The sequence below is a fragment of the Plectropomus leopardus genome, chromosome 10, assembly GCF_008729295.1.
Source record: "Plectropomus leopardus isolate mb chromosome 10, YSFRI_Pleo_2.0, whole genome shotgun sequence".
In the NCBI taxonomy this organism is placed as follows: domain Eukaryota; kingdom Metazoa; phylum Chordata; class Actinopteri; order Perciformes; family Serranidae; genus Plectropomus; species Plectropomus leopardus.
Window position 1 is genome coordinate 31,390,398 of NC_056472.1, and position 23,614 is coordinate 31,414,011.

At 45.4% G+C, this 23,614-nt stretch overlaps 2 protein-coding genes across 2 annotated transcripts; both read right to left on the minus strand.

Annotated features, from left to right (window-relative positions):
* Nucleotides 1–3,441: 3,441 nt before the first annotated feature.
* LOC121949507 (trace amine-associated receptor 13c-like) lies at nucleotides 3,442–4,611 on the minus strand. Its single transcript, XM_042495205.1, has 2 exons — nucleotides 4,442–4,611; nucleotides 3,442–4,261 (listed from the first exon to the last, which is right to left on the minus strand). Exons 1-2 carry the CDS (start codon nucleotides 4,609–4,611, stop codon nucleotides 3,442–3,444), a joined length of 990 nt encoding a protein of 329 aa, XP_042351139.1.
* A 2,508-nt stretch (nucleotides 4,612–7,119) lies between these two features.
* Nucleotides 7,120–8,264, minus strand: LOC121949485 (trace amine-associated receptor 7e-like). The gene is made up of 2 exons (XM_042495178.1): nucleotides 8,095–8,264; nucleotides 7,120–7,927 (listed from the first exon to the last, which is right to left on the minus strand). Exons 1-2 carry the CDS (start codon nucleotides 8,262–8,264, stop codon nucleotides 7,120–7,122), a joined length of 978 nt encoding a protein of 325 aa, XP_042351112.1.
* Between the last annotated feature and the right edge of the window lie 15,350 nt (nucleotides 8,265–23,614).

The following is a 23,614-nucleotide window of genomic DNA, read 5'->3' on the forward strand; positions in this document are numbered from 1 at the left end:
GTTTAAGATTGAAATGCTTCCAGAAACAACATAATGAAGGACCACAAGGGTGCCTATAGGGGTGGTGGATATGTCCAACCAACTTTGAACTTTCATGCTGGAGTCTGGTGTTCGCTCCCCAAGTAAATGTTTTTTTTCAATACCTTAAAATACGCCTCCTTCTCATAATCCTAACCACTTATGCCTTGTGCACTTGATGTCCCACAGTTGGTTGCCCTGTGCTTTTGTTGCCTAAACATAACCATTTGCAGTTAAATTCTGAGATTTGCTTGTGTTCACATTACGTTGGTGGAGCAGATGCAGAAGAATACCTAGAGCGTAATATGTAAACACAGAAGTCCACAGCAAAGTGTCAATATGTGACAATTTGGGGGGAGACCATGTTGAGATATTGCTTTCAAGAGAGTATGACGGCCTCAAGGTCAATCACCTTGGAGTTAAAGTGTAGGTCAAATTAGGGAAATGTTGACAGAAATATGAAAACTCAAGTACAGTACAGATATTTCTTAAAAATACTTCAGTATTTTGACAAAGTACTGGTACTTTTTTGTTATATTAGCATAGCTGTAACAAGTGGTTACTGTTGTCAATCAATCGTGGTTAAGTTTAGGCCACAAAAGTACTTGGTTAGATATGAAAAAAATGATGCTTTGGGTTGACATAAGCATGTTTGGTATGTAACATAACATGACGTCAGTGACACCAGTGTGTGATGCCGGTATGTAAAAAGATAACATTACGTTAAAATCACATCGGCTTTTGATTTCACAAGAGACATGGACTGCCATCTCCTGGGTAAAAGTCTGATTTGGTTTGACCAGTCCATACCCTGTTCCTTTCCTGTTAGGCCTTTCTCGCCCTTTATGTTTATTGCTCTCAGCCTAAAGTGTTGCTGCAGTTGGGTTTACACTGGAGTTAACTGAAAGCCTGAAGAGAGCGGCTGTCACTTTAATGTTTGGGCATGACATCCTTTAAAAAGTTGCTTCAGTTACTGGTAATTCACTGAAAAAAGCACCCACGTTAACAAGGTTTGTGTCAGGTTTTGGGGAACCAGGGCAACCTGATGGCAAATGGGCGACTGGAACAAGACACAGGTGCAATATAGAAAACAACATGAAATTGTTGGACTGTTACAATAAAAGCAGTGCTAGAGAAAGAGGATATATACAGAGGATGTGGAACCCAAAGGTACTTCAAAACCCACTGTACTTTACTACCTAACAAACTACTGCTTGCTAGGTGTTCCAACATCTGCAATTTTAAGCTACTATCACACCTAGAGATTGAGGAGGTTAAAACAACAATGCTATGGCAAGGGAGAGCCAGATTGACAGGTCAGAATGGAGGTGATAAAGTCATCACCCCCAAAATCAGAGATTGGGATCCAAGACCCCAAAACAGATACACTTAACGCAAGAACGGCTGGCCTGCGAAAGAAGAAGCAAACTGGAAGCCTGGAAGCACCGAATACCACGGCTGAAGGACAAAGTACCTTCTGAAAGTCTGCTAGAAAAAGTAAATGCTGTGCTACAAACTGTCCCTACTGAGACCATCTAAGGGGCTAACAAGCACAGTACAGCACAGTACAGCAGCAGTGATCCTAGAAATGCTTGACAATAAGATGAATAGCATGAGCCAAAAACAGGAGCCCATGGAAGAAAAGACTAGAGGCCAAAATCAAGGCATCATGAAGAGAAGTCAGTCTTCTAACAGAGCTGCAGAAATGTGTGACCAATAAAGGGCTCCTACGAAGTACACCAAACTGTCCATACCAGAGGCACTGGAGACTGCCAAACAAAGATTGATATATAATACACCATACCCAAAACTGTCATGGTGGGAATCCTCATTGGTATGATGTTGCTTTAAGGCAACATTAGCATTTTAACAATTTTCTGTTCCTGAATTATGAAATAAAGTACACTGAACAATTACAAATTTTACTCTTCTTTTATTGTGAATCCACTTCTTTTTCCAGATGTAAATTGACAGAAAAAGACGTTTCAGACCTTTATTGTTTAAAATGCTGATGAAGCTGTACTGTGTGATGAAGGCCCTGAAAAGGGGGGATGTTGCTACCAGAAAGTCATGTTACAGTTTCAACAGTGTTATTGGTTTTTCTGTGGCCCTGAATCTTTTTTTTAAGTATTACAACATCACAGAGGATGCACTGTGTGAGTGTAAATGGCCAAAAATGGATATGCTATTTAGTAGTAAGATGGTAGCATAAAGGGTTAAATTATTTCCTTAAACAAAGCTGCAGGGGACTTAATGTTTAATCATACACTGATATTACTGTGAGATTATTTTCAGGTTCAACCCTTTGAAACCTGGATCTGCATCACTTTTCTTCTGCTCCTTTAGATGCCTTTAACAAATATTTAAACCTTTGAACTGTTTTTGCAAAGTAGTTCATTTTTTATCCCCAAAACATAAAAAAGACAGTAAGCAACTTGTGAGCAACAAATGTGCCACAAATTGCAAGAAATTAAAATATTTATAATTATCACAATAACATGTTTAAAATTGTGACATAATTATTATATTTTTAAAGCACTTTTTCCAGGTTATTTCCTTGTTTGTTTGCTTTTTTTCAACTTTTCCCTTTTCTATTTTGCTTATTGTTCTAGTTCTTGTACTTTATATCAGTGTTTTGCAAAGTTTTTGGATTATTTCTTAAGTTGATCATTGCCTTCTTCCCATGGTTTAGAAAGAAATAAAGCCATTTAGCTTAAGTTTTAAGGGGTTAAATGATTATTACATGACCTGTTGAGGTTTCGAACATACATGTCTGTGTGTATATTCATACTGTACATACGTCACGAATTTGATACCAGAATGTTTGATAGAGACCAAGATGAATGAAGATTACAATACATTAAAACAACAACAAAAAACATCTTAGATGTTTTAGCTCAAGAACAACACATACTGTTATATTTTTTTGTCACAGAGAACAGTTCAGCTCAAAACTTTTTAACAGATGCTTCCTCCTCGTATATCATTCCTTTTAACTCTAAACTCACATAATCTTGGTACTGAGTTGCAGAATAGCTTGTTGCCATATATTCCCCAAATCAGAACTGAACAAGGAAAAAATCTCACGGTGCACCTTACACATAAGATAATCTGCAAAGGAACTTAAACATGGACGCATTAGGGCTGTTCAAATGCCTTATTTAGATCTTGTTTTAATTGAGAGTAAATGTTTGTAATTATACTTCTACAGTATAACATGTTTACATTTATTTTTACATTGCTATTATTGTTTGTTGTTTTGTATGATTTTATTCATATTTTCACTTTTATTTGTTTGCATGTTGATTGTTTTAAATGTCTTTGTTCATGCCCGGCATCAATGAAAAGAAGGGTCCCCCTTAATTGATTTCCAGAGTCTTAAATAAAGGTTTGATTGAATGAATGAAACACTCCTGTGTGTCACTATAGTATTTTAACATCACAGGAGCCAGGCTTCAGTATCTGAAGTGTCAGGATGATTTTGATAGACTTTCTGAACCAGGGGTAGAAAAAAGCATAGATGACAGGGTTCAAACAGGAGTTAAAATGAGCCAGCCAAATCTCAAAGGATGCAGATGAAGCATCGACTTCAGTGTCTTCGCCTGCCAGAGTGGGGTAATAATAGGGACAGAAACAAAATAAAAACACAACTACAACAATACCAAGAGTCCTGGCTGCTTTTAGCTCTTTTTTCTTGACAGTTACAGTCCCTGAGCGTTGGGCTGCTACAGCTGCAATATGAGAGCGCATGGCTCGAGCCTGAGACACAGCCACCACAAATACTCTGGTATACAGAACTATTATGACAAGAATAGGTATAATGAAAGTGACAAAAAGGTCAACAACACCTGCTATGTGATTGATGACAACCACACACTCTCCCAAACAGGAGTTTGACCTGCCTGGTTTCTCCAGATGGTCATATAAAAGGGAGATTCCATAAAAAACAGAACAAATCCAACACAAACACACACAAATTTGTGCTTTTGTCTTTGTGACTCTGGTGGGGTAATGCAGAGGGTTACAAATAGCTATGAAGCGGTCAATTGTTATGAGCACCATATTGGCTACTGAGGCGGAGGCAATAATATAGTCTATAATATAATACAGAATGCACAGAATGTCACCAAGAAACCAGCAGGCCTCTATGTAGATTATTTCTACTGGCATCAGCAGGAGACCCACAAGGAGGTCTGAGGAAGCCAGAGAGAGAAGGAGCAGGTTGGTGGGGGTGTGGAGCTGCCTGCAGAGGGAGAATATCATCACAACACATATTGTAATTGCAAATCTGTAATAAAAAAAAATAACATTTGCCTGAAAAGGCAAAGAGGAAATGGGGAAAAAGGCTGTCATTAGGCACCATAAAACAACCACAACAAAGCTGTTGTGTACACATAATAACATTTTAAATTATTGTATCTGCCTGAAGTGTGAGATGGAGATGATGACCAGCAGGTTAAGAGCCACAGTGATCACAGAAATGGATGAAAGTAGGACATAGATCAGCATGGCCTCGGCGTGTGGTTTTGTAGGCTTTTTGCAGGAGGAGTTTAGCTGTGGGAAGCAGAGTTCAGCTCCTTCCAGGGTCTCCATCGCCAGAGACGAAAAGCTACCCGACTGTGGCAGCTCTCTAACCAGAACTCTCTGGTGTGCAGCTCTTTTATAACTCTCCTACCACCACCTCCTCAACTATACAGCTGATGTTTTCTCTTTCCTCTTTTCTCAGTCTTTACGTCACCTTTTTTTCCATATTGTATAAACATTTTTTTGTTTCATCTTTGTCTCTCTATTTAGACAGTCTCAGAAGTTAATTCTTAAGTATAGACAGCACAAGCACATGGCAAACAATACTGGGACGCCAAAAAAAAAACCCAAACAAAAGCACAAAGGCCTTGCACAGATGGTTATGATTAAGCAGAAGGGCACATGATAAAGTGTAGAAAAAATCACATTCAGACAGGAAGCAAACAGCAAACTCCCACATGAAAGTCCAGGCTTTGTTTGATCCATCCACCGGCTTAACCTGTTCTCATTCCAAACTTCCAAAATACCGACGCTCAATCAGTGCTTTTGGCGTACGAGTGTGACGCCAAAAGCTACCTCCCATGTCCACATGCAAAGTGCATGGACGCATCGGATGATAATGTGGTCTGACAGAACCGGTGGTGTTGTGATCCCACACTGGCCGACACTGGGTGCATCCAGATGCAATGCCCACGGGCTGCGTCACTTGACAACATGGCCAGATGAAACCGGTTGCGTGCGCCAGGTAATAACTTTCGCAGTAACCACGTAATATAAGGAGCATGAGTGCGCCATAGGGAGGTTGGATGGGTTTGCTTCCTGTGTGGATGTTTATTTTCCGACACTTTACCATCTGCCTTTTATGCCTAAACTTAACCATCCGTGACTTTTTTTCCTAACTATCCTGACGGTCTGTGCTGTTGTGTAAACATATGGACCATATTATGTCATTCCAACATATGTATTTGTTGACATCATGATAACAGCATCCCAGAGCATAAACGGTTGATGCAAAAGGATACCTAAAATGTCGTAGGTTGACTCGGAAGGTCCTGATGTAGCAGCACCATGTGACAAGTTCAGAGTGAGAACGTGTTGGACCCCATCACATGTCCTGTAGGGACCACTGTACTCCTTTTATTACAAAAGGTGGGTTTCCATTACAAATTTGCGCAAAACTTTAGAGATATTTTCGAAATGTTGATAAAAAAAAAAATAAATGCGAGATGACTGCATTTCAACTGAGTGAGTTTATGCGGCTTCTCCTCTGGTGATAACATTCAAAGAAGCATGGCGATGGATTTTTTAAACATTAGCAATCTATTTCTATTGCAGCCACTAGCTGTCATTATTTCCAATCCAAGTGACGTAGGCGTGTTATAGAAGAGATAATGAAGAGGCAAGCCCCTTATACATGGGAGCGGCCACTAATGAGGGTTGTCTGTGTTCATAAAGTTTGGCAAGAATGTGTATTTTTGTTTAATCATGGAATTTCCATCTCAGCTCCTAAAATGAGTCAACACTACACTGTGTAAACAAAAATGTTACATTCATTCTGTTAAGTGCAAATAAAGTGTCATTGAAACCCATTCAAACTGCAAATTTTGACCATCAAAGCATGAAAATATGCATTCTATTATTTCTGGGTGTCATTCTGGGCTTTTGCCTTGGAATGTTTTTTGTATTTTCTACCTTACATCTATTTTTCTTTAGGGTGGGGTTATCTGTTATTGGATTTTTTTAACCATATTTGGCATATGGAGAAAACACATTCTATTTCCACTAGGTGCATACCATAAATGCTGCTGCAAATCACTGATGTATCCCAGGCTGTTATAAAAGTATTTTACACGTAGTTTGTTGAAAATAATTCATTTTTAATTTAAAAAACAAAGTGGCACCATGACAAAAACCTGGCATTTAAAGGGTTACTGAAGCAGTCGTTTTTTGGGGTTTTAGTTTACTGTGTTTGTTCCCTCCTGTGTTCCTGTGCTGCCTGTCCCTCGTTTACCAGCTACACAGCTGTCCTGCTGTCCACGCCTGTCCTGCTGTCCACGGCTGTCCTGCTGTCCACAGCTGTCCTGTCCTCCTGAGTTTCTCCCAGCACCGTCAAATCTTTGCCTGTTCTCCTGCCTCATCATCCTTTTCTCCTCACATGAGCTGTCTGCCCTTTTTCTCCACCTGCACTTCATCCCTTCAGCTTATTTAACATATGCAATACCATACCATTTTATTTATAAAGCACGTTTAAAAAACAACAGTTGACCAAAGTGCTGTACAATCCAAAAAAAAGCAGATAACTATAAAAACAACACAAATGATAGAAAAATAAAAATAACAATTAAAAACACAAAACTCAACACAATATAAACAATGTGGAGTAACACAAACCTTAAAAGATAAAAGGACAATAATATATTAAATCTATACTCATGGTGGATAAAAAATGTGTTTTAAGACAGGACTTAAAAACAGGCAGTGTAGGGGGCAGCCTAACATGTAAAGGCAACTCATTTAAGAGTTTAGGGGCTACAGCTGAGGAGATGTAATTACGTTAATGAATTCCACGGTGTATCTCTACAGTATATCAGCATCACGAGAGTCAAGCTGCAGGATCTGAAATGTAATAATGAGTCTAATAGTTTTTCTAAACCAGGGGAAGAAGAGGGCATAGATGACAGGATTTAGACAGGAGTTAAAATACATCAGAAAAATCATAGAGACCTCGGTCAACATACCGATCAAGATATTGTGGCCTGTGAGAGTGATGCAGTAATATGGAGAGTAACACATTAGAAACACAACAATGACAACACCAAGCGTCCTTGCTGCCTTTATCTCTGATTTCTTAACTTTCACAGTCGTAGAATACTTGAGAGAGACGGAAGCAATGTGGGACCTCATGGCTCGAGCCTGAGACACGGCCACGACAAATACTCTCATATATAGAACTATGATGACGGTAATAGGTATAATGAAAGCGACAAGATCAACAGCTCCGTCAATGCTGACCACACATTCTCCATAGCAGGAATTATACCTTCCTGGTTGCATCAGGTTATCAAATAAAAGAAAAATGCTGTAGGAAACGGAGCAAATCCAACACATTAAGACACACATCGTAACAGCTTTTTGAGTGACTCTGGTGGGATAATGCAGAGGGTCACAAATGGCAAGATAACGGTCAACAGATATGAGCACCATGTTTCCGACAGAGGCACAGATAGTCATGATGGGTAACATAAAGTACAGTGCACACATGAGATCGCCCAGGATCCAGCAGGTTTCTAACAGGAGGATTTCAACTGGTATCATCACAAGGCCCACAACAAAATCTGAGACAGCCAGAGAGAGGAGGAGGAAGTTGGTGGGGGTGTGGAGCTGCCTGCAGTGAGAGAATATCATCATTATCAACATTGTCTGCAATATTAATACCAATATGAGTTGTGAAAAAAGAAGTTCTTAAAAATACATGAAAATAGCACATCTGCAATACTAAAGCTGCTTCTTCCTGCAAATCTTAACACATTTTATGCTGTAAAGGTTCTGTGCCTGAAGTATGAGATGGAGATTATGACCAGCAGGTTGAGAGCTGTAGTGAGCAGAGAGATGACAGATAGGAGAATGTAAAAAAGCACAGCACTGGTTTGAGGAGGCTGCGGCTTCCTGCAGGAGGAGTTGAGGAGATGTGGGAAGCAGAGGTCAGCTCTTTCCGGCTGCATCACCAAAGAAAAGAGGAGACGTGCTGCTTAGCTCTGGCAGCTCTGACTGAATGTATCAGTCAAACAGCGTATTTATCTCTCCCCCTGATGCATGATGATGAATTCAAGTCAGCTTGCATCATATTGTTCAACTGCACATTCAGCATCTTATTTTACAAGGCCAAATTTAGACAAGAATGGCCCTACCAAAAACATCTTTACTTTGCGATTAAAAAAAATCCTGTCATATAACACTGTGAGAACGATCCTCGTGTACAGCATGGCAGGCCTATAGTTTGTTGTGTAACTTTGTGATGACACAATGTAGAAGAACACCGTGTGCATGTGCAAAGTGCGGCTGTGATGTCGCCATTCACACAGGATCTGAACATTGCCAGTTCACTCGACGACAGAAGGTGTGCAGTTTTCAAAGGATTACATTCTAAAATCTGGTTTTAAAAGTTGGAGTTTGCTATTTTTAAGCCCCAAAAACCTGTTAAAGAAAGGCCAAACTGCAACAAAAGTTTAACGTTTAATGCAAGAACCGTTGCTGTGTAAATGGCCCCTAAGCCTGGCCCGAGCCACGCAGCAACATTTTTTAGGCTACTGAAGCTCGGCAAACCACTCTGTCTTTCATTTTCGTTTTTCCCTTTTTCACCTCTCTCAAAGAAACAAACAGGAAACAGTCAGCTGTCTGAACGCTAAAGTGTTTATTTACCACCAGTTAAAAGACGAGTTGGGTCCTGGCTCACAACTGCAGGTACCTCTCATTTAGTGCATTTTATTGTCAATTTCAACTTTCAATTTCAACCTAAGGCATATAGTCTTTGCCTTAAAAAAACAAGAGTAAAATTGCGCAACTCTAACCTATTTTACTTCCTGCATTACCGAACTGATCTCTTTGCCAAGGACAAGAGATGAGAGATCTATTTGACCCTCTTCACTGGAAAAGGCAAACTTACCCCTCTGGCCTACTCTAGTTTTCTCTCCCCCAAATCCCCCTTAGTGTCCAACTCCACCAAGTGTGATTTTAACATCTCAGCTAAGGCGCAAACCAACCCACCTCCCTTCACCAAACTTATCCAAACTTGTACCCAAAGCACTGATAGAACGGTTACTTTTTACAAGTGCGCAATGCTAAAAGGCACCTTTCATGCTGGACGGCGTCAGGTGAGAACGCCGGCAAATCCACATGATGTGCACAGGTGGCATCACTTGAGAACACTGCTGGACAAAACCTGTCTCGTGTGCATGAAACACAGCATGAGAGCATCAGGTTGAAACGCTGACGGTAACAACGTAATATAAGGAACGTAAAGGAACCTAGACATGTGCATTTATTGACATAACAGTAGCAGCAGACCCAGAAGGATCCCTAAAACGTAATAAAATGACATGGATGTCCAGAGGCAACATGATGAGTTGGAATAAGAATTTCTGAGCCTAGCAGCTAGCAGACATTTCCATGACTTATATGAAGCCAGGATAAATCACACACAAAACTTCAAATTCTATTTTCTGGGGGCTTCAAAGTTGGTCTGTTATCAGTAAAATAAAGGTAAAGAAAATCTTGTTTCCATCGAGGAAAATGCTTTTCAGTTTAAGTTACAAATAATCAGGAGGTCTGCATTGCTACAGTGCACCTAGATAGATATCTGATGAGGTGCCTGTCAGGCTGCAGAGTTTGCTACAGCATAGGGCTTTGGGTTTCACCACACCTTGGGTCAACCATTACAAGGAGATGAAGCCGGATCAGGGAACAACAGCCCTGTAGGAACAGATGCCAGCTGAGGATGGTAGTGGCTGATCAGTAACAGCCCCGTCGACATGCTGCAATCACGGGGAGAACCAGCTGAAGCTCTCCAAGTCTCAGTAAAGAGAGAGGAAGGCAAGAACACTGACCTGCAATAGGACCTTTCTCTCAGCCCATTACCTTTAAGTTAAAGACCAGCTTGAGTATAATTATTGCCATGTCCTCACAGTGTGACTTGAATTTCTGTTTTTTTGCCCAAACCTCCTTTTAGAAATTTAAGCCTCTGGGAACCCAAATAACAAAAACTTCCTTAATATGTATTTCAGGGTCTTACATGCATTATAAAAAGCATAAAAGTCATCAGACATAAGCCTCAATCCAAATTTGAAATACTGTCGTTTTATTTTTATCATTTCTTGAAGCTGGGTTGATTTAGGCATAGTTATCCCCAATCCATATCACGTAATATGATGAAGCCAATCAAAAAGTCAAAGTCAGGTGTCAGTTGATACTACTTTAGTTTGTCAAATTGACGTCCCTTAATGTTTCATTCAATAGGGTGCGTTTGGAAACGCTCACTTTGAGTGAAATGGACCATCGGTAAATTCAGAGCGCTGCTGGAATGTACCGTTTGGTTATCCAGAGCACCTCACTTTGGGAGTGTCAGAGCGCACTCTGGACACTCTGTCTGGGGAGAAGGAAGAGCAGAGCACCGAACAGAGTGAATGTGTAATAAACTGTTAGTTAAATCATGAAGAACTAGAGCGATCCGTGGCTTCGAACAACAGCTCTCTCATTTTAGTGCAGAGCATCAGATTGGATTTACGAACAGAGTCAGAAGGCTGGAACAGATGGAGCCGTACCACGGCGACTCTGCTTTGCTCCATGGTGGTAATGGCAATAAGAGACAGTTGACAAAGGTGGGATCCAAGGAGGCGTCAATCAAAATGTAATCTGCTGCGCCCACACAGTCTGGAGAAATGATATTATCCTCAAAATGAGCTGTTTTGAACAAGTTTTCTAATAGTTGGGAACATTTATTTTCACTCAGATTTTTGTAGATACTTAATGAGACCCTCAACTTTGTTATAATAATAGTATTCTTACTATTTCAAGCCACATTTCCAGAGGCTTTAAAGGAATTCTTTTTGTTAAAAACCTGAAATTGGTATGGATTGGTCTGTCACTTCTGTATCAAAGTTGCAACAGTATGCATTAATGCACGGCCTGAGCTGAGGGTATGCCATTGATTCAACACAGAAGTATAAACCTCACTTCAAAGTGCGAAAGCAACTATCATGTCTGTTTGTGGCAAAGGGAGGCGAAGAGAGAGGCAGGCTATGTTTGTGAGAGTGTTGGATAACATCTCCACCGGAAAGTCAGTTTAAATTAGTTTATTTAAATGCATACTTTAGTCTTTGAGGTTGCATGTGCTCAAGAAGAAGCTGAAGAGAGTTTCATATGTATATAATTTGTAAAATCTGTGAAATGGTCTTTACAAAGTAAAGGCACATATATGATCTGCATGTAAAATTGTGAATACAAAGGTAACTTTACTCAAAGTTTTACCTTTGTTATTCAATTACTTATCATCATGACCAGGTACACTTTTCTGCTAACACAAGAATTTCATTTCATGCTTCTTGCACAGTCTCTCTACAGCATGTTGGCCTCACGGGAGCCGGGCTGCAGTATCTTCAGTGTGACAATGAGCTTGATAGATTTTCTAAACCAGGGGTAAAAGAAGGCATAAATGACAGGATTCAGACAGGAGTTAAAATACAACAAACAGATCACAAAGTGTTATGCATGACTTTCCAGCGTTCTTTGCCAGATTTCCTGTTGCCGACTCAGCTTGTTCCCGACCAACCCTCCGTGCCTGCCACCCGGTGTACCTACCTGCCTTCTGTCCCTGACCACGTGCTTCGCTTCGGCGTTCCGCATCTCTGACGGCTTCACTGGCAAAGACCTCCCCGCTCGACCACGACGATCCTTCAGCCTGCTCCTCGACGGTACCGTTGCATCCTCGGACTGTTTCCTCGGCTACGGATCCCCTGCCTGTCCCCGACCACGACCCAGCGTTTTCCCCGACGACGTTTCCACACGTGTTGTCGGTTCCTCGAGCTACGGGGTTTCCTACTCTCCAGCCACAGTGAGTTCCAGCTTCGTGTCTTCACCTCGTGGGATTACCAGAGACATTAACTGGGTAATTCACCCGAAGAACGGACTGAACATTTGTGAGCTGATCTTTTATTGTGTTGGCGATAATAAAGCTTATTACCAACTGACTTTGAGTGTTGGCGTACTGCTTCTGGGTTCATACACACCCCGTTTCAGTACAATCTGGCCAACAATGGACCCACAGCAGACCCTAGCACTCTGCAGTCTCGCCTAGCCCGTGTTGAAGGAATGCTCCAGCAACACGAGGTTCAGCTTTCCTCCAACGCGGCTGAGGCTCGCCATTCCGCCTCGGCGTTGGAGCGAGCTTTGACTCTGCTGGCTAACCAGGTTCAACAGATGGCCACCACGTTGACTCAACACGCTGTTCCTGGTTCGAGTCCTGCTGCGACGGCTCCCGACTCGGCGCCACCTCCCTGTTCCGCACCCGAACCCCGGGTGGGGACACCTGAACGCTACGCTGGAGATCCAGAGGGCTGCAATCCGTTTTTTGACGAACTGCTCCATCCTGTTCGCTCTTCAGCCACGCACATTCGCCACTGAGGAGCCAAAGTAGCCTTCGCTATCAACCATCTTACTGGCCGAGCACGATTATGGGGAACAGCGGAATGGGAGAGAGGTACACCAGCCTGCGTTTCATTTCAAGCCTTCGCTGATGAAACTACGGAAGTGTTTGGTCCCGTGTCCTTGGGTCCTGACGCCTCCGGGGACGTCTACTGAGTCAACGCCAAGGAAGTCGGACGGTCGCCGACTTCGCCATCGATTTCAGGACTCAGGCCCGGCAGAGTAACTGGAACTCGGCCGCCGCCAGTGCGATGCCTTCCTCAACGGGCTAGCACCATACATCAAAGACGAACTGGTCTCTTTTGAGCTCCCTCATTCCCTCGATGGTCTCATCGAATTGACTTGTTATGTATCAAGATTGGACAGGCGGATTCAGGCGAGGAGGAAGGAGCAGCGTCTGGAGGGAGGTTCCCACCGGTTCCCAGGTCACCAGCGGGCATCACCACCCCCTTTTAAACGCTCCAAGCGGACTCGAGTCTGGGAGGGACGGAGCCTATGCAGGTTAGCCGCACCAGATTATCTGCTGAGGAGCGTGAGAGACGGCGTCGGGGGAAACTCTGCCTGTACTGTGGACAGGCTGGACATTTCGTTTCCGGTTGTCCAGTAAAAGGGGGGGCTCAGCAGTAGAGAGGGGCATACTGCTGAGCCGATCCCAGAACTCTGCTTCCAGTCTCCGCCCCTTGTTACACGTGCAGCTTCGGTTGAGTGAAAAAACTCACACCCTGGCCACGTTTATTGACTCTGGTGCCGATGTGAACTTGATCGACGAGGAACTGGCTCGTCAGCTGGGATTAACCCTGGTCTCCCTGCCACGTCCCGTTCCGGCAAACGCTCTGGATGGTCATCTCCTGGGCACCGTGACCCATCAGACTACTCCCGTCCTCCATGCTCCTGTCCGCAAACATCATGAGACCATCCATTCCATGTTCTGAAGTCCCCTGAACTGCCTTTGATCCTCGGATACCCCTGGCTGCGTCGTCACAATCCCCACATTGACTGGTCCACCGGCTCGATTGTGGCATGGAGCCCGTCATGCCAACAGACCTGTCTACAGTGGCATGATTCGTCTAAGGGGGTCACCCGTTCCTGCACCACTCCAGATCTCTCAGGGGTTCCCACAGAGTACCACAACTACGGAGAGGTGTTTTCAACAAAGCCAGGGCCACCTCTCTTCCGCCTCACCGCTCCTACGACTGTGCCATCGACCTTCTTCCTGGAGCGGCTCCTCCCAAGGGTCGGCTCTACTCTCTCTCCGCACCAGAGAGGAGGGCCATGGACACCTACATCAGGGACTCCCTGGCTAGCGGTCTTATCCGACCGTCCTCATCCCCTGCTGGAGCCGGGTTCTTCTTTGTGGGGAAGAAGGACGGCTCCCTGCGGCCCTGCATCGACTATAGGGGGTTGAATGAGATCACGGTCAAGAATCGTTACCCTCTCCCTCTCATGGCATCAGCGTTTGAGCTACTTCAAGGGGCGACCATCTTCACGAAGCTCGATCTGCGTAACGCCTACCACTTGGTGCGCATCCGTGAGGGGGATAGTGGAAGACGGCCTTCAATAACCCCCACAGGACACTACGAGTATTTGGTGATGCCTTTCGGGCTCACCAATGCTCCTGCAGTCTTCCAGGCCCTGATTAACGACGTTCTGAGAGACTATCTTAACAAGTTTGTGTTTGTCTATTTGGACGACATCCTGATATTTTCCCGTTCCAGACAGGAACACGTCCATCATGTGCAAACAGTGTTGCAGCTCCTCCTCAAGAACTCCCTGTATGTAAAGGCGGAGAAGTGTGACTTTCACGCATCCTCAGTCTCCTTCCTTGGCTACACCATCGGTCACAATAGCATGGAAATGGATCCTGCTAAGGTCTCCGCCGTTACCTCATGGCCAGTACCTGATTCCCGCAAACAGCTGCAACGGTTCCTCGGGTTCGCCAATTTCTACAGGAGATTCATCCGGGGTTACAGCACGGTGGCAGCCCCCCTCACAGGGTACCTCCTCCAAGGTTCGGTTCCGCTGGTCCTCTGAAGCTGGCCTCACGACGCCTTCGAACACCTCAAGGGGCGCTTCAGCTCTGCTCCCATTCTCCTCATCCCCGATCCTGATGGGCAGTTCGTGGTGGAGGTCGACGCCTCGGATGTGGGAGTGGGAGCAGTCCTCTCGCAACGCTCTGGTGAGGATGGGAAGCTGCATCCCTGCGCTTTCACAGTCTCCCGACGACTGTCCCCGGCGGAGCGCAACTACGACATCGGCAACCGTGAACTCCTGGCGGTTTTCAAGTTGGCGCTGGAGGAGTGGCGACACTGGCTGGAGGGTGCCAGGGTCCCATTTCTCGTTTGGACTGATCATAAGAATCTGGAATACATCCGCACTGCCAAGAGACTCAATTCTCGCCAGGCCCGTTGGGCCCTGTTCTTCACCCGCTTCTCCTTCACCCTCTCATACCGCCCAGGTTCCCGTAACGTCAAACCTGACGCCCTTTCCCGCCAGTTCCTGGAGGAGGAGGAGGAGTCGCCTATCCCTGACAGCATCCTTCCTGCCTCCCAACTCCTAGGATCCCTCACATGGGGGATTGAGGAGCGAATCCTGTCGGCAGGAACAACAGCCGGGCCCCAGTTCCTGTCCCCAGAACCGGCTGTTCGTCCCGGAGGGGTTCAGATCGGAGTTGCTGCAGTGGGCCCATTCATCTCGCCTCACCTGCCATCCTGGAATTAACCGAACAAGAGAGGTCCTGCAACGACGGTTCTGGTGGCCCACATTGATCACCGACACCAAAGACTTTGTGAACTCCTGTCCGGTCTGTAATCAGTGTAAGACCTCTCGCCAGGCTCCTGCCGGTCATCTGCATCCACTTCCTGTTCCTCATCGCCCATGGTCCCACATCGCCCTGGACTTCGTCACCGGTCTGCCACTGTCAGGAGGCAACACCACGATCCTGACAGTGGTAGATCGGTTCAGCAAGATGGCGCACCTGGTACCCTTACCCAAGCTCCCCTCTGCCAAGGAGACAGCGGGATTGCTCCTCCAGCATGTCATCCGACTACACGGCATCCCTTCTGATGTGGTCTTGATCGAGGGCCCCAGTTCGCTTCTGCATTTTGGAAGGAGTTCTGCCGTCTTTTGGGGGCATCCGCCAGCCTGTCCTCCGGTTACCACCCCCAATCCAACGGACAGAGACTGAGCGATGAACCAGGAGATGGAGACGGCGCTGCGCTGCATGGCCTCGACTCACCCCGCCTCCTGGTCATCGCAGCTCCTGTGGGTGGAATTTGCCCACAACACCCTTCAGAGCTCTGCCACGGGGCTTTCCCCCCTTCCAGTGTGCGTATGGGTACCAGCCTCCTCTGTTTCCTGCCCAAGAGAGGGAGACGGCCTACCCCTCGGTGGAGGACTTTATTCGTCGTTGCCGCCTCTGGAACCGAGCCCGGACCACGTTGTTTGCGGGCCGCGGGTCGCTACACCTTGGCGGCTAATCGACGCCGATCCCAGGCTCCCCCCTACCAGGTGGGTCAACGGGTTTGGTTGGCCACCAGGACCTTCCGCTGAGGGTGGACTCCCGCAAGCTGGCTCCTAAGTTCATCGGTCCGTTCCCTATTGAAAGGGTCATCAACCCAGTGGCTGTCCGTCTGACGCTACCCCACAACGTGCCATGAGAATTCATCCCACGTTCCACGTCTCCAGGATCAAACCGGTCCGGGAGAGTCCTTGCAGCCTGCCGCTCAGCCGCCTCCTCCACCTAGGATCATTGACGGGGCACCGGCTTACACGGTCCGTCGCCTCCTTCGGTCCAGCGCCGCGGCAGGGGTCTCCAGTACCTCGTCGACTGTGGGAGGGGTACGGTCCGGAGGAACGGTCCTGGGTTCCGGCTCGACAGGTCCTGGACCGCCGCCTCATCGAGGACTTCCATAGGCGTCATCCGGATGAGCCGTCCCGTGCTGCGCTGCTGGTCGTGGGTCGTCCGTTCCTGCCCGTCCTCCGTTTCCTTCCCCTGGCCCTTCTGGTTTGAGGACCTGTTCCAGGGGTTCTGTGCCGCCGCCAGGGAGGGATCCTCCTGCTGACGGCGACGACACTCTGACGGTGACGACGACGACGACGGTGACGGTGGCGACGACGATTACACGACGATGTCGATGACGTCGATGACGGGGCTTCGGCCATGTCCGAGGAGTTTTGACCCTCCTTCCGGGCCCCCGCCGCCCGCCCGGCTTCTGTGACTTTGGGTTTGGGACGTCGTGGGCCGTCCCTTGGGGGGGGGGGTTCTGTCATGATTCCTGCATTTCCTCCTCCTCCTTCACTGCCAGTACTTTTCCACTCACCTCACTCTGCTCTGCTCTACCTGCTAGCCACGCCCACTGCTGCAGCCTGCTCTCCCCTCAGCTGCAGCTCATCTCCAATCAGTGCAGTATTTAAGACTCTCCAGTTCACTCACTCTTTGCCAGATTGTTCCTCTGCCATGCATGACTTTCCAGCGTTCTTTTGCCAGATTTCCTGTTGCCGACTCAGCTTGTTCCCGACCAACCCTCTGTGCCTGCCACCCGGTGTACCTACCTGCCTTCTGTCCCTGACCACGTGCTTCGCTTCGGCGTTCCGCATCTCTGACGGCTTCACTGGCAAAGACCTCCCCGCTCGACCACGACGATCCTTCAGCCTGCTCCTCGACGGTACCGTTGCATCCTCGGACTGTTTCCTCGGCTACGGATCCCCTGCCTGTCCCCGACCACGACCCAGCGTTTTCCCCGACGACGTTTCCACACGTGTTGTCGGTTCCTCGAGCTACGGGGTTTCCTACTCTCCAGCCACAGTGAGTTCCAGCTTCGTGTCTTCACCTCGTGGGATTACAGAGACATTAACTGGGTAATTCACCCGAAGAACGGACTGAACATTTGTGAGCTGATCTTTATTTGTGTTGGCGATAATAAAGCTTATTACCAACTGACTTTGAGTGTTGGCGTACTGCTTCTGGGTTCATACACACCCCGTTTCACCTGGAGAGGAAGACCAGCAATACATTTATCAATATTTATAACATCAATTATCATCAGATGAAAAGCAGATAGAGCAAAAAAGTTTACTAACATAATTTTCCTCACAGTTTGATACCAAGAAATACTTGTTATTACTATCTACCAGTCTCATTCTTTAATGAAATATTCAGCTACTTGAAGTGGGAGATAGAGATATGACCAGCAGGTTAAGAGCTGCAGTGAGCAGAGAGATGGAGGACAGCAGAACGTTCAGACCAGCACTGAGTCAAAGTGAGGACGCTTTGGCTTCCTGCAGGAGGCGTTTAGGAGTTGTGGGAAGCAGAGTTCAAATCCCTCCAAGCTCTCCATCACCAGAGAGAGGAGAAGCTGCTGAACTCCAGCTGCTGTCTGACCAGAGCTTCCTGTCACATAACTAATTTATCTCTCTCCTCTCTGCCCCCCCCCCCCTCCTTCCCCCTCATCATTGTTGTTATGTATCTCTCCATAGACACTGAAGCACTATGGTTTCTATGCTCATCTTCATCAAACTTAATCTGCATCCTTTTGTTCCCTTCATGGCCTCCATCACCACTTTCCCTTCCTTCATTTGTCTTTTAATCTTTTCAATCTCTCTGCACACCAGAGTTATAGATTATGTTCTAAATTTTGTTCACAACCGGCATCGATGACTCTCTGACCACAACGTAAAGCAGCGCTTATGAACGTCCGTATGGTCAGACATGTTTTTAAAAAATTTTTTATGGACAGTCCATGACCAAGCACAGAAGTCCACATATCGTAACACATCACTGGGTTCAGATAAGGCCGTTCGTCCCAATCACCCCTCCAAGTTTCTCCATCATTGCCCATATGAGGGTTGAAGTTCCCATGAAGAAGTTATGGAGTCCCTGTTCGGCAATCCCCATGGCCTCCAAGATGGCCGGGTACTTCAAACTGCTGTTTGAGACACATTGTGTCACAAACATCAGTCAGAGACCTCCTCAAGCAAACGCGCTGTCAGATCGAGGTGACCCTCTCGTTCCCCGACAATATGCTCCCTCACAGCGGCGCTCAGCCGTTGGCTCGACTGAGTATCCTCACACCTGCCAGGCGCTTATCACCCTGGGCAACTTCTGAAAAGGCTTGAGTCCAGCTCCTCTCGAGGACTTTGGCTCCAGAACCGGAGCTGTGCATTGAGCTGATTTTCATCCAAACCTGACTCTTAGGGTGGCAAGGATCCACACACCCGGGTCGCTGTCCCTGCCTGTTACACAATGCACAGGCCACTGTGCCAGTCCCTGTGGATGGTGGGCCCACATGTTAGTTTAGGCTCCCTGTTTCTTTCATTCAAGCCGAGCCTGACGGGCCCCATGGTCCAAGGCCTAGCCACCAGATGGGGTCCCCAATCAGGCAAGGCACTTTTCCTCTGAATGTGCCAATATGTGGCCATTAATAAACAATATCAACGCCACAACAGCACAGACATGACAAAAAACACATCACAGCAAAGGAGGGACTGTGCTCCAAATCATTTCATTCATTCAGATTGTTTGAACCTTTTTAACAGTGCTTTCAGGTACATAAATGCTAATTGTGACAAACACAACATGGGATTCTTAAACTGACTGCTCTATTGTTAAACTCACTAATGTCTCCTCTGACCAAGATTACACTTTGAAAATGATATTTTCAATAAAAGTGTAGCAGATTTTACAGGTGTCACAAACTCACATACACTTTAGTTTGCTTGGAGAATTCAATAATCCTACAGATGTGGTGGTGACATCCAAGATCATCGAGAGATCATGACGCAGAAGGATACTGACTTGTTGAAACTAAAAAATTCATTTTAAGTATTTTAACTTTGTCTTCATACACATGGATACACAATTGCACCATTTTTCATTATTTTGTAGAAGTTTATACACACATCTCACACCCAAACCTCTCCACCACATTCAGGCAGTGATCCTCTGTAGTGTTGCACTGAAAGTTATTTCATACTATTATGTTATAATATACACATTAAAAGACACACATCCATAGGGTCTGCTTTATTCAATTATTATCATGGTAACCAGGTACATGTTTTTGGTATAAACTAAGGGTCTTATTTTAGGCATCACACACAGCTCTCTACAGCATGTTGGCCTCACAGGGAGCCGGGCTGCAGTATCTTCAGTGTGACAATGAGCTTGATAGATTTTCTAAACCAGGGGTAAAAAAAGGCATAGATGACAGGATTCAGGCAGGAGTTAAAGTAGAACAAACAGATCACAAAGGCAGCAGATGAAGCATTGAGTGAGGTGTCTTTGCCTGTAAGTGCGACACAAAAATACGCTGGACAGACACATATTACAAAACACAACAACGACAACACCGAGAGTCCTGGCTGCTTTCATTTCATTTTTTTAGCAGTTACTTTCACTGATTTTGGACTTTGAGATGGTTGCAACATGAGAGCGCATGGCACGAGCCTGAGACACAGCCACCACAAATACTCTCATATACAGAACGATTATGACAGTGACAGGACCAATAAAGGACAAAACTAGATCTGCAAAACCAGCGATGTAGTTGATGACAACCACACACTCTCCAGAGCAGGAATTAAACCTGCCGGGTTGCTCCAGGTTATCCATCAACATCAGACTGTGACAGAAAAAAGACCATAACCAACACAGACAGACACAGATCTGAACTCTTCTGTGTGTGACTCTGGTGGAGTAATGCAGAGGACAGCAAATAGCCACATATCGATCGACTGATATGAGCACCATGGTTCCTATTGAGGCAGAGGTCACAATGAATGATAGATACTGATACAGAGTACACATGATGTCACCAAGGAGCCAGCAGCCGTCTATAAGCATAATTTGAAAGAACATGAGGAGACCCACGAAGAAATCTGAGACAGCCAGAGAGAGCAGGAGCAGGTTGGTGGGCTGTGAAGCTGCCTGGAGAGGAAGACCAGCAATACATTTATCAATATTATGACATCAATTATCATCAGATGAAAAGCAGATAGATCAAAGACTAACATCATTTTCCTCACAGTTTGATACCAAGAAATACTTGTTATTACTATCTACCAGTCTCATTCTTTAATGAAATATTCAGCTACTTGAAGTGGGAGATAGAGATGATGACCAGCAGGTTAAGAGCTGCAGTGAGCAGAGAGATGGAGGACAGCAGAACGTAGACCAGCACTGAGTCAAAGTGAGGACGCTTTGGCTTCCTGCAGGAGGCGTTTAGGAGTTGTGGGAAGCAGAGTTCAAATCCCTCCAAGCTCTCCATTACCAGAGAGAGGAGAAGCTGCTGAACTCCAGCTGCTGTCTGACCAGAGCTTCCTGTCACATAACTAATTTATCTCTGTCCTCTCTGCCCCCCCCTCCTTCCCCCTCATCATTGTTGTTATGTATCTCTCCATAGAGACTGAAGCACTATGGTTTCCATGCTCATCTTCATCAAACTTAATCTGCATCCTTTTGTTCCCTTCATGGCCTCCATCACCACTTTCCCTTCCTTCATTTGTCTTTTAATCTTTTCAATCTTCTCTGCACACCAGAGTTATAGATTATGTTCTAAGTTTTGTCAGTGGTCACAACAGGCATCGATGACTCTCTGACCACAACGTAAAGCAGCGCTTATGAACGTCCGTATGGTCAGACATGTTTTTTAAATTTTTTTATGGACAGTCCATGACGAGCACAGACGTCCACATATCGTAACACCACTGGGTTCAGATAAGGCCGTTCCTCCCAGTCACCCCTCTCCAGGTTTCCCCATCATTGCCCATATGAGGGTTGAAGTCCCCATGAAGAACTATGGACTCCCTATTCGGCACCCTATGCAGGACACCCCCCAGAGCCTCCAAGATGGCACAAACAACAGTCAGAGACCTCCTCACAGCAACGTACTGTCAGATCGGGTGACCCTCTCATTCCCCCGGGGAGAACTCCCTCACAGCGGCGCTCAGCCGGGGGCTCCTGAGTATCCTCACATCTGCCGGGCGCCTATCACCCTGGGTTACTTCTGAAAAGGCTTGAGTCCAGCTCTTCTCGAGGACTTTGGCTCCAGAACCGGAGCTGTGCATTGAGCTGATTATATCCAGTTGTTACCACTCTTTGGGTGGCCAAGGGTCCCACACACCCGGCAAAGGAGGGACTCCCTGTGTCCTTGTGACAACACAACATGTGATTCTTAAACTGATTGCTCTATTGTTAGCTTTTTTGCATCAATTTGAGGGCTAGCTGCGGCCGTGAATGCAAGCAATAAAAACACATCATGCCAAGAGTGTCAGCTGACTGTGGACTGACACTTCTCTGCTCTTGCTCATCTTCCTGGGGTTCACACTCTTGATAAAGTAAAAGTCCCTCATGAAAAAGGCATTTCAAATCCACCTCTTCAACTTATGTTGTGAGATAATTATTATTTTGCAAAATATAGTAGGTCCTAATCACAATCTAATGGCTTTGTATTTTGTGCAATATTGTCACAAGTAGAAATTACTTTCCATTATTTGCACTGATCATGTGCTACAGACAGAAGCAAAGTTAAAAAATTAAAAAAAAACAAAACAGAACAGATGAAGAATGAAGTGCTGTTTGTTTCTTGAAATTACAACTTATCACCAGTGACATCGGCCTCTGTGAAAAGTGGTAAAATGTATTCATTTTTTGTGATTTCTGTGGTCAGCTCCTTCAAGCAAAGATTGCATCATGAGTTATTGTGTCAAGGTTGCATCACAAATGTTTAGTCATCAAGAAAGACATGATCTCAGCCCAAAGAAAAGTTTATTTTCAATTGTTGGTGTATTTAGCAATACTTGCATCATGTGTTGATGTTAGTGCTTGTGTTGTCTTACAGTAACACCTCTGACTGCAGAGATGTCGTCATGTAACACTAATGAAAGCAGGTGTGAAAACTTTCTAAGCCAGAGAGGTTCACAGCCATTAGAGCAGCTAATTGACTACACACTAGTTCAGCGGCCAGTGGGTCTAAAGAACAAAGTGTTTGTGTGTGTGTGTGTGTGTGTGTGTGTGTGTGTGTGTGTGTGTGTGTGTGTTAACACGCAAACACACAGGTGAAATTATGACATGCACAGTAAACAGATATTTTCCAAACTTGGAGATGATGTTGCCTCATTTGATTTACTTTGACCAAGATGACCCTTTCAAATGACATTTTGTAAACAAAAAGAAAAAGAAAAAGATAAGATTATAAGTGTCCCACACACCATACACACTCGGAAGTCTGTATGATGAACTAATGTATAAATGCACCTCCCCTCCGATTGCAGCAAGTGTGTATTTCTTAGTCCGCTCACAGAACAACCATGTTTGTCCGTTCAAACTTGATTCAAACAAAGTATTCTTTCAAAGTATTTAAGTGTTATACTGGCTTTGCCTTCTTACACATGGAAACACAATGGACCAAAACATTCCCCTGACAAAGTCCATTCACACATCTCACGACAGGTTTCCTTCTTACTACAGTATACAGCTATAGGTCAGTGCTGATCACATTTTAACTAAGTGTCACATTTTTGTAACTCTTTACTGAAGTTTTAAGTGCCTTCATTGGAAAGATCCACATTTTAAAGTGGAAACTGGGCGCCTGCTTGAGGCCCTAGAGGCCCATCTGTGCTGAGTAGTTTTAATATTGTTTGATGGTTATTTGATCAAATGTAAATGCATTTGTTTGACAATATGCTTTACTCAAGCACAATGTGTTGCGACATGATAAAACCTACATGTGAGTCCTGTTCTATTTCCTAAACTTGAGACGCTGTTTTGAAGAGGAGGCCTGTGCCAAAATATTAAGGATTTTCATTCGAACCTGAATGTTAGTGTACAATTACACAGCAAGGGTGAACAAACGGGGGCTCATTGTCACATCTGGGCCCA

Excerpts from the sequence above, each read along its gene's own strand:
- LOC121949507 (XM_042495205.1), bottom strand. The coding sequence starts at position 4,611 with ATGGAGACCCTGGAAGGAGCTGAACTCTGCTTCCCACAGCTAAACTCC. Across the intron at positions 4,262-4,441 it reads ATCTCCATCTCACACTTCAG|GCAGCTCCACACCCCCACCA; the intron begins GCAGATACAATA and ends CTCCCTCTGCAG.
- LOC121949485 (XM_042495178.1), bottom strand. The coding sequence starts at position 8,264 with ATGCAGCCGGAAAGAGCTGACCTCTGCTTCCCACATCTCCTCAACTCC. Across the intron at positions 7,928-8,094 it reads ATCTCCATCTCATACTTCAG|GCAGCTCCACACCCCCACCA; the intron begins GCACAGAACCTT and ends CTCTCACTGCAG.